Source organism: Brachyistius frenatus, unplaced genomic scaffold, assembly GCF_029030835.1.
Source record: "Brachyistius frenatus isolate BFR_SWC_R1_liver_20210118 unplaced genomic scaffold, ASM2903083v1 Contig_9, whole genome shotgun sequence".
Lineage (NCBI taxonomy): Eukaryota > Metazoa > Chordata > Actinopteri > Embiotocidae > Brachyistius > Brachyistius frenatus.
In genome coordinates this window covers 1,349,683-1,361,370 of record NW_027210608.1, presented here as the reverse complement: position 1 = coordinate 1,361,370, position 11,688 = coordinate 1,349,683, and the positions used below count along the sequence as shown (strand labels likewise).

General features: G+C 42.2%; 1 protein-coding gene across 2 annotated transcripts in view; it reads right to left on the bottom strand.

Moving 5' to 3' along the window:
- Nucleotides 1–637: 637 nt before the first annotated feature.
- cep89 (centrosomal protein 89) overlaps nucleotides 638–11,688 on the bottom strand; it is a 62,807-nt gene continuing 51,756 nt past the window's right edge. The window contains exon 18 of one of the 2 annotated variants that reach the window (XM_069690293.1): nucleotides 638–1,552. In XM_069690293.1, coding sequence (XP_069546394.1) covers nucleotides 1,348–1,552 — 205 coding nt within the window. In that variant the 3' untranslated portion in view covers nucleotides 638–1,347. The remainder of the gene's footprint in view (nucleotides 1,553–11,688) is intronic. The other variant, XM_069690294.1, reaches the window with a different exon arrangement.

Below are 11,688 nucleotides of genomic sequence, written 5' to 3'. Positions count from 1 at the left end.
ATTACTGTGATTTCATCAGGTATCACGCGTCTGGCCGTCACCTCACTCTGCTCGTCAGCAGGGATCTGTGGTTACACACAGTAAGCACGGCTCTCTGCCTTGTGGGTTCAGTCTCATCCAGCTGGAATGCGTTTCTGTAAAAGAGATTCTGTTCAGGGAGTCTCAGTCAGAAAAACCTGTCAATGATTAGTGGCATATTCCTTGTAGATGAAGAGTGTGTGACTATTCTGCCGTTATTATTGAAAGTAGGAAAATAGTCACCGCACTGAGATTTATCTATTGTGAGTGAAAAACAATGAACGAATTTACCTGAACAAGTGCGGCTGTCGTTCAGATGGTAGAACGGGTTTCCCATTAATCGTAAAGTTGGCGGTTCAAATCCAGGGTTCTCCTGTTCACAAGCTGAAGCCCGAGTTGCTCCTGATGGCAGGCGAACACCTCGCATGACAGCCATCGGTGTGTGAATGTGTGCGTGAGTGGGTGAATGGAAGTCAAACTGTAAAGCGCTTAAGATTGCAAAGGTGATAAAAACCCTTTATAACCCATTTATCATTTAGTATTGTCCCAAAGAAATCTGATATTTATCAAGAGGTAATGACGTTATAAAACACAATTGAACTGTTGTTCTGTATTTATTTATTTTTTTAAACCAGAAAATTCCTTTGAAATACCATCAACCTACCATCTCTTCCAGATAAATACGTGGTTTCCTTTTGATCAGTTTAAACATACAGTCCCTTTGATTTCCTGCAATAAACAGGTTTACACTCAGATTTTCCATGTCACCTGTTCTGTACCTGAATTGTTAACAATAATGCATTTACAATAAGTGTCCAGCAGATGGCAACGTTGGCTCTAGCCATTAAAACACAATAGTTCGAACAGTCCTAAATATTGCAACTTTCTCCATTATTCATGTATCTGCGTGTCTATTATACTTGGCATGGTGTATAAAACCCTGAGACTGATTCAAAAAGACAAAAAAACATTTAAAAAAAATCACTGTTTACAAAATGGAAGTCAGTCTGAGTAGCCAGGCTGATGTCAGGTCTTTGGCAGTCAAACTGAGCTGTGTTATAAAGTGACTTATAACTACCTATTTCCATTTTCCATTTGTTTGTGTTTGGTGAACATAGATTCCCTTTCCATTTCCTTGACTAATGGTTTCCAACAGTTGTCAGTTTGCCTCTCTGATAAAACCTTTGTAAATCTGAACCCTCCATCATATTAAAGTCAAACTGTCAGATTTCTGTCAGCTAACATGTTGACCAGAACAAGACTACAGTTATCTGAGCAGTCTGTTTTACGTGGACTGGCACACCCTGCGGGTTTTTGGCTCCAAGTCTTTTAGCAATAGAAATCCAGCCCGTGCTTCTGCTGATGCTGGGAGGATGCGGTGGTCTCATCTGGAGCCTCATCAGGGCCGCCGGGAGAGGCGCTACCGCAGGGAGCCCAGCCGTGGGGGTCCCCGGAGAGTTTGGGCTCCGAGAGAGTCTCCCTCATCTGCCGTGTTGCTGCCTGCCAAACCACCTCCAGTTCCTCCTCGATTTCCCTGGAGGCGTGAAGAGACAAGGAAATCAGTCAGTCACTCTATTCATTTCTATTTAGAAAAAGGAAGTGGCTGGATTAAAAGAAATTGATGAAGCTCCAGCCAAGTTATTACCAAAGCAATAAACTGAAGAATGAACGAAAAAGGAAGGTGAACAGATTGCGTTAGCGCCAATACAGAGCAGGTAGTAGTAACGGGAACGAGGCTTTTAAGCAACAGATGGTACACAGTATGTCTGTGATCATGAAGCTCACTGATTTGGCACCGTGGCAACAGGCTCTCCAATATAGACTCTCTGATGCGAAAGTCCTGAGATATCTTTAACTGCCACTAATTGCAGATTCATTTTCATGTGAGGATTTCCACGGTGAACCTGCCATCACCATCCCAGCAGATAACAGCGACTTCTCCGGGACACACAGGTTGCAGCAGGCTCCATTTCAAACTTCTGTCTACCCTGTGAAAGCGCCATCCTTCCCCGCTCCGGGCTGCAGGGAGTACAACTGCATACATCGTCTCCTTTTCCAATTATTCCTTAAGTAGTGCCTGAAGTGTTGTATTTTGTGACTGAAATAGAGAAAAAGACCCCAAGCAGCCGTGGACGTGAGGATGTGACAGAACAGAAACCTGGCTGTAATTGGTGTGATTAAATTTCACAGTGCTGGTGCTGCAGAGTAAATATGGAGCAGTTTGGACTCTGCAGTGAGATTCAAGGAGATCAGGCTATAAAACTGCATCACTGCTTCATAATAGAAAGGTCAGACAAAAATGTGCCCTCATTGTTATAAACTGAGCGGACTAAATATTAGAAATCCTTCACAAGGATGAGCCCAAACTGCAGCCTCCAAACAGACCATTAAGGTAAATCAACACGGAAAACAGCCTGAAACACAAAACATTGTAACCTTCATGAAAGAAACTAGAGAAAAGTAGATTAAATAAATTCATCAGCTCTGTGTGTGTGTGTGTGTGTGTGTGTGTGTGTGTGTGTGTGTGTGTGTGTGTGTGTGTGTGTGTGTGTGTGTGTGTGTGTGTGTGTGTGTGTGTGTGTGTGTGTGTGTGTGTGTGTGTGTGTGTGTGTGTGTGTGTGTGTGTGTGTGTGTGTGTGTGTGGAGAAAGGTCAATGCCTGCAGTCACATCAGCAAGTGTTTAACATTCAGCTGGACACAACAGGAGGCACCGATCGGGTTTATTAACCAGTTACTGGCCGACACATTAACAAAGCGCCAGTCAAGTTAAAAGACAGAGAGTACGACCGGTTGGACTAAATGGACAGATTCATTAAGCCTTCGACACCTCGACCTCCAATGTGTTGTTCATTCATGTGAGTGCAGTCACCTGTCTGATGTTCATACTTCATGTCAGCAGTGAGGCTTCAGTAACGTGATGGAGGATTAAACGAAGAACAGGCACGTGAAGAATTATGCTGAAATCGTTTGTCTTCGTTGCAAAGAAAGATCACAAAACCGCGACCCGACGAATTCAATGTTGCTCCGAGGATCAACACGTTCTGTGAGTGTTCCACGTTAAGTCACTTCATGAACATGAGCACCTGAGTTACACTTGTTTTTGTGACCACTGGTTTGTGCACGTGTGCACATGACACCATGGACCTGAAACTGAAGCAGAGAGCGAGCATCACATTTGGTATCAAACTCTGTAAATCAGCAACAGAGACGGATGTGACAGAAAGAAATGCTTCAGAAAATCAACAGTAATGAAGCAACGAGTCGGACGAGGTGTTCATAGTGACGTTTGTCTTTTAAGAGGGGCAGAACGTTACAAAGACTGAAAAAGGCAAAGCAGGCCAGCATCACAACCAGGTGGGTTTTCCGTGATATTCGGGTCGAGCGCCATGAATTCGTCCCCCAGTCAGATTCTCAACAGAGTTCTACTGTGACGTTCTGAGGAGTCTGAGAGAAGACATTCGGCGCAAACCACGTGAACAGCGACGCGATACGACACTTTGGTTCTCCAACACACCTGCTTTGAAGACGTGCAAGTTTCTTTCCCTCAACAACACAGTTGTTGCTCCCCTTTCCTCGACTAACCAGATGTTCCGTTCCCCAAAGGTTTTACCTAAAACTTAACGTGCACTCTGCTCGAGTTTCAGGTCCACGGTGACATCACCAATCCCCACGTAATTTGTAATACTTAAGCCCCAAAAAAGGATAGCGTCCCCTGCTCCGTGCACATCAGTGTGCTGCGCTTCAGTTTGCCCTCAACAGCAGCAGGTTCTGACCGTTTTGATCCACCCTCGTATACGATACACAACTATAGCAAGCTCTGTGCTGCAGTGAGTGAGCAGCAGGATGTTTAGCAGAGTAACTGCCCACAAAGGTAGAAGAACATACACTTTTCATCTCTAAAGATGTGTGTATCAAAAACTTTGGAACCAGATTATGCTCCAATTTGCAGAATAATCAGTCAGTTAATTTGATTTTGCTCCTAATGTGGGTTTTCAACACCAGAGTGTTTTTATGCTCAAATCATCCGCTGTGGTATGAGTTGACATCCCTTTGACTGGAAGTGTTCAAAGCTGCTGAGATGTGATCAGATGGGATTAGACTTCACAGATCTCACAAGCACACACAAATTTTGATTATCTGGTGGCCAGAATCCCCCCCCCCTCTCCAATTAGATCATAAATAAAACATGAATCTTTTCAGTGTGCCTGAAAGCTTTAAATCCCACTGGCCACAACACTCACCTCCGTGTCAGGAAGGATCTTTTAGCTAAAGCACAAGAGTACTTCCTCATCAAATTAACTCACCAGGCACAATGCAGGAAATAAGTGGAGTGTTTCTATATAAAGCATCAATCATTGGGCTCATCCATGGTGTTACTGCATTCACAGTACGACAGTGTTATTATTGTTAAACACTCTGACTTGGAAGTGTTCACATTCTTAAACTCCCTAAAAAATTGGAAAACTGAAATTTGTCTAGATTTTTCTTCCAGGATGACTTTTTAACACTGAGGGATGAGTCTGCTGTGACATTCAGGTCTGGTCACTACAAATGAACAATAATGTGTCTGAATTGACAAAGTAGATGGTCAAATTTCTTCTCGGATGAATCATCGCAGCTGTTGTCTGCTCGGTTTTCATATGCTTCAGCACAGTAAACTGTGTGGAATTACAAACAACTTAGTTTGGAATAAAACTCCATCATTGACGAAATAAGTCCCACTACTATTTTTATTTTTTATTTTTTACTGGAGCTTTTAAAAGCATCTCATGGTCTTCACCTGCAAATGGAAAAGTCATACAGTTTGTTCATGATAACAGGTGAATGTGGTCTTATATGGTCCGTGATCTTTATCCAGCTGACTCCTTCTTATTCAGTGCTGTCTGACTATAAACAACCATCTGTTTCCACATGACCATAGTTCCATCTGTACTGTACTGCAGGTCACATGATAGTTTAGCAAACTCCTTTGCCAATGAAGAAACAGCAGGAGCGCCCTGAGGTAAAGTCACTGTACTATTAGCAAAGCCAGGAACAAAACTCTCACTTTGAAGTCCAATACTGAAATTTAATTGCCTTTAGTAAAGCTGCTGATGACAGATTCCATGTTTCTCGTTATATTGTTAGAGCAGCGGCTGTAAAGTTGCGACGTCTTTTTATTTTCCAGAGCAGATGGCTCCAAATTATTTTTAGCGCTCAGTGAAATTTACTTCATAAAAAAAAAAAAATCTACACCAAAAGTAGCATTGAAACCTCCCTATCACAATTCACATCATTAAAAAATACGTTACTAGTATTTATCCACTTTTCTCTCGTCACACACACACACACACACACACACACACACACACACACATAGAAATACACAGCAGCATACGACTGAGGCGTAGCAGTGTGTGTACTTAATGTTTAATCTGATGATGACGTTTTTCTCTGGTATATAATTAATGCTGGTCATGAACTACATCATTATATTTATGCTTGTTGATTGTTTTTTTTTTAAAGTGCAACAAGAACATGCAATTTGGATGAAACAACCAACGGCCCACTGTTTCTCAGAGAGGAGAAACAATGATAACAGAAGAGAGTAATTGCGCCAAGGAGACGGCACGTAATTACCTGTGTGTGTGTGTGTGTGTGTGTGTGTGTGTGTGTGTGTGTGTGTGTGTGTGTGTGTGTGTGTGTGTGTGTGTGTGTGTGTGTGTGTGTAATTGTCATAATGCTGATGAATTAACGCTCTGCTGTCATTGTGCTGTCAGCACGTCAGTTCGCACGTCAGCAGTTGAAGCAATCAGCCGCCCTGTCTGGACCTACTTAGCTGCTTATTACAGAGGAGGGAAGCAAAGGATAATTATGAAAGACAAATGTTGTACATGTGGAGTTAAAATGAAGCAGCAGGCTGTAGACCAGTGTCTTAGCAGCTATGGACTAAAGCTACAACTAATCTGCTTTAAGAGGATGATCATAATGTGGCCCCACCTTGAAGTAAAGTTGGATTTAACGTCTACATGGTAAACTACCACTTACAGTGCACAAAGAAGGGTTGAAACACAAAGCCATGCTGGCAGCTGTGTGATGCAATGTAGTCTGTCCGAGCTAAATGCTAACTCAAGTGACGATGTAACAATGCTGATGTTTAATTTGTAAAATGTTTAACACTCATCTTCATTCAGTGTGTTAGTATGCTAACATTTGTGTCATGTTAAATGTTGGTTTCCTGTTGATTTCGTGTTCCAGGAAGGACTATGAGTGGTTCTCTCTCCTATTCAGTAAACCTTAACCACACAGGTGGCAGAACATGAAACGCTTGTATGAGCAGCCAAAGGGATGATTTTGAAAACTGAAAAACATCTCAGTGTGTTGTTCTGGTGTGAGGACTCGTTTCTCTAAAGATACTTGGAGTCAGTTTCAGTCTGTTGATGTACTGAGACTAAAAATGAATCTTGAACATTGAACATTAATTCTTAATTAATAATTTTCCTGAGTGAATGACTTGGACTAAAAGACAGTGTCCTTTGTCTTCCCTGACTTAAAAGACTCCCACAAACCATCTGCTAATTACCTCCAACCCAAACAGTTGCCAGTGGCAACAGCTCTCACTTTTCCTCCTGAGAAGCGACTCACAGTGTACAAAGATTAATCTTTCTGCTTGGAGAGATGGAAAATCCAAAAGGAGTGTGTGTGTGTGTGTGTGTGTGTGTGTGTGTGTGTGTGTGTGTGTGTGTGTGTGTGTGTGTGTGTGTGTGTGTGTGTGTGTGTGTGTGTGTGTGTGTGTGTGTGTGTGTGTGTGTGTGTGTGTGTGTGTTTTGGTGGGATAACTGCGGTGCCCACCTGGCCGTACAGATGCTGTCTGACCTACTGTATAGACGGAGGCTGAGCAGCAGCTCTGCTATCCCAGTACACCTCCATTACAATTACAGCTTCAGTAAGCTGCAGCCATCTCAGGATTTGGTCTATCGCTCTGCAGCAGAACAACTCCCTCCTCGCCCTCCGTGCACTGTCAGTTCAGACACCAACATTATTCTGAGTTATTCTGAGCACTGAGCTTTATACGGTTACGAGACAGCAACGGGGAGCAACACTGGCATTAGACTGTCAGTCCTTAATTATGACTTTAGGAAAGTCTTTGTCCTTAAGTTGCATTACTGAAGATACAGTAACTGTGTCACTGCAGCACATTTCTGTGTCAAACCAAATCCTCACATGTGCACTCAGTGTTATCCATTTGTCTGGGTCTGATCCTACAGATATTGTAATGGCTGAATTGTACTTGAGTCAGCTGTGTGTTTGAAGGGTAGCAGTTTCTCCAAACTGAGTAAGACCATTCATAGAGCAAAACCTTGTCCCAGAACAGGTGCTGAGGACCTTTATTTATCAGGTACCACTGAGGGGCCACAATGCCGGTACCATTTAGATCCAATGAGACTGTTTTCGTGAAGGTGTTCAGTCCTGGATTTATTCTTAGCATACCAATGTGATTCTTTTATTATTATGATAAAGCTTTACGTTACCGATGTGTGAGGTACATTATTTTGTGACACTGCAATCAAAGAACATATCCACAGTGGTTTTATCTCAGTCGGTTATAGAAATGGCCGATTGTTGGTGGTTTCAGCTCCACAGAAGGATTAAGGATTATCTATGTGGTCTGAGTGCTGCTATTAGCAGAGTACTCCTATTGTGCGTCAGTGCCAGTCCCCGCCGACAATGTGCTTCAAACCACAAAATAAACCTTCAAGAGAGAAGCTGGAAAGCAAAGAGTACAAAATACACAGTACCTACTGTTACAAATGATGCCGTATCATCACCAAGTCCAGAATCAAACCAAGTGTGTAATAAACCTGTCAGTTAGCTATAGGATAACGTGTAAAACTCACGTTTTGCCTCGCCGAGGTGTGAAAATGACACATGTATGACCATCCCATACAAAGAGTGATTAAGTCTGCGTACGGACAAAGTCTAGGGTGGTTGGATGGAACAACACCTGGAAGGCTGGGAGGAAGCTAAAGTCATCGTAGATTTCTGTTGTTTAATGTAAGTAGGTCACTTACAAAATGCAATGTATTATAACATCTCTTTTTGTTATGCTTGTTTTTTGATTTGAGATTTGAGCAGCTCCTGTTTTGCCCTGTTCACCTTTTTTAGTTCACCTCATTCTTTGTATATTGAACATGTTGGAGCTCATTCTAATTAATAAATAACTTTTGGTCACCAAATTCATCTGGTTTTATGTTACTTCCCTTTCACCTACGAGCCAGGTTCCTAACAAAAAGTACAGCAAGGCTTCTTACTTTTCACACCTAGGTGAGGCAAAAGGTGACACTGGCACGCTATCCTGTAGTAGGCTGACAGGTTTATTACACGCTTTCCAGGTTGAATTACTGCCCATAACTGTCAATTTTATGCTTCTATATTTTTGTACTTTTCCAGATCTTCTCTTGAAACAACCGAGTCATTACAAGATGGCGCATGAAAATTCAGAACCGCTGCTAAACCCGATGGGAAACCAAGAGATAATTAGGCACTGCTAAAATGTGTTTATCTGCATTCTTGGGCCTTAGCATTAATTATGCATGATGTTCCAAGAGTGTACACCATTAACATAAAATAAAGTCAGCAATTTACACTGCTCATTTGCCTGTGTGTGGAAACAGGAGCGATTAAGGCTGCAGCAAAAGCAAGTTCCAACAGAATCGAAAGGAGCAACACTGAATTTAGATCAGTCATTGGATTTAAACTGTTTCACGGAGCCAAAACTTTGTGAAAACAGTGTATTTACCCAATAAATACTATTTTAATGAATGGAACATGGAATCTACTGCTGTCCTACAATATTAGAAACAAACTCATAAAAAATAACATGTTTTTAACTCGCCGTAAACTCATTCTAAAATGGTTCTTAATCTACTGCATCAATTGGAAAACAATAATCCTCCACTGAATCCATTCCTCCTCAAAATCCTGTTAAACACATGTATTTCAAAGTGTCTCTAAACGTACAGAGAACAGATTATACAATTGTGTGCTCAGACCACAGGCTGTTGAAAAAAATTAAATCAAAGTGAAACTATTTGCTAGAAGGTAAAACACACTACAACTACTGTTGCCTTTAGAAAGATTGATTTTTCTTAATTTGGAGCAGTTTCTGTTTTCCTTGATTGAGTTTGAGGAAAACAGGACTGCCTCCAGATTGGGGGGGGGGGTGAAACCTCAATCCCCCCCCTGAGCTCCTGGAAGTCTCGGGCAGAGCTGCTTCCCCGGAGGCTACGCAGAACTCAGTAGGCAGGCGGCAATAACAACCTATCAGCATCTCTGCTGCTGTAGCATGGGCAGAATACAAAGCAGTGGATCAGAGAGAAAAGAGAATGAGGCAGAGATAGATTTTTCTTCGGTTGGAGGGGGAGAAGTTTGTCTTCAGCCTGGTGGATCCCTTCTGAATTCAACTCGTGATGCCCTAAATACGAACAAGGTGAAGCTGGTTTGTCACAATCACACGTTGTTTAGGATCTCACCGCCCACTACTACAGTGATTCCGCATTATTGCTGTCCTGGTGAACTTGTCCGCTCTTGTGGCCATCATTCAAAGGTCAGTCATGGATTCACCCACGTGCATTTGGATGACCTGGAGAGGCTGAGGCAGCAGTTTGTGGTGTGTTAAAGCCAGTAGGTTAGGGATGTGTGTGATAATGTGTGTGATTTGTCATTAAGATGCCCTCGGGGCAGAGCAGGACAGGATCTTCTAACAATCTGATTAGCTTGCTTTCATTTGATATCGGTAGGCAGCAGGCCCAAGAGACCGAGCTAAAAACAGACTAACAGAGGAATAAAGGGGAAGTGGCAGATTGTTTGAGCAGCATCAAAGAACCGGACCGGCTGCTCTCAGGGTGTCACACAGTAGCAGCTTGAAATATTGGCGTTAAGTACTATAGCAAAAATGTTTTGTGTTAGGTAATTCTACACATTTATCAAATACTTAATGCCTCAGGTACTACTTATGTGAATCCTGATGAGGCAGTAGAGGTTATGACACCCTCAGGAATCCCCTGCGTGTGAATAAAAATGCACTGTGAGAATTGGAGGACTAGAAATGCTGATTAAGTGTGAGGGGAGGATCTGAGAGTGGAGTCGTGTGATCTGCTGTGTCCACCGGTTTACAGGGATGTCAGCATCTGTCTGCTGAACCCGCCGATGAAAGAGGAAAGTGCACCGTAGAAGTATCGATACTGTGCAGAACGCAGACATGTACAGCAGCAAAGAAGTTCATGTCTTGTTTAGGAAAAGTGACTTCTAAACCTAAATTCACTTATTGTTTTGGACTACTTGAAGTTACAGCTTATTTACAGTTATTTACATTTACAGTTAAACAGCCTCATGAAGATGATATATACTGCAGATAAGGTGGCAGGTAGAGCAAAAATCTGCACCAGTAACACAGGTAACAAATGTAAGTCAAACATTTATCTTGTTACTTCCGCGCCTGAAGATCTTTTTGGCTGTACATGCTCCACTATATTCAGAAGCTTGTTGCTACTCTGATTGTCTGCCATTTGTTGCATTACTACGTGGTGTACAGTTGATATATCACTGAGAACAGCTGGTATTTATGCTAATGAGAGCAGCGAGCGTAAACTAAAACCAGGGCTGCTTGACACATCGATAGCCAGTTATTACTGCTTGATAAGTAAGAAATGTAATTATTGTGATTGTTTCAGTGATGAAATAATCACATAACAATTAACGCCACTCAAAACCCAGCTCCAAGTTTTGAATTTTGCCTCTCTCCTGTCTTCTGATCTTTGTGTTGCTGCCAAATGGTGACCAACCCTGACGTCACCCACTGGTTTGTGAACTCGTGTTCTGAAGCCTCGAGTTTGTTATTTGGGCCGTCGCCATCTTGCTATTTTGGAGTCAGAAGTGACCATATATGTATTTTAATTAGCAAAAGACAATAATGACTTGAGGAAAAAAATTATTGACTTAGTATTTCATGAAAGAAGTTGAATGTGAGTCTATGGAGCCAGAGGCTGTTTGGAGCCAACCTCTAGTGGCCTTCAGTGGTATTGCACTTTTGCATTGGCTTCATTTGTCAGACCCGGAAGCTACATCCCTTTTTATATGGACTGTACGTTTGCTGCCTGTTTATACAAAGGCAGGGCTGTGACACACACACACACACACACACACACACACACACACACACACACACACACACACACACACACACACACACACACACACACACACACACACACACACACACACACACTGACACACACTGACACACACTGACACACAGCAGATAGAGCGCAACTACAGAAGCCACATCTGAGAAATGGAGTGGACAGTTGGTAAGTCTTTTAGGTTGACGACAACAAAGTGCAATAAAATCCACACCTGTTGAACAAACACAGCATATAAACGTGCAAAAGGGAGAGAAAACGTTTAAGATTAACATTATTGCCGATCATATCGACACCGGCCACAACAAACAGATCATTATCGCTAATCGTTAGGGGCCCAAAAATTCCATAACAGTTACGTTTCAGGGATTTAAAACCAAAGCAATGAGATTAAATTTGTGAAAATACTTCATAAAGCTAATACGAACTGCAGCTGATAGTTACCTGTGGGCTCTAACAACCACTTTTACATAAACACAACATAAAAATC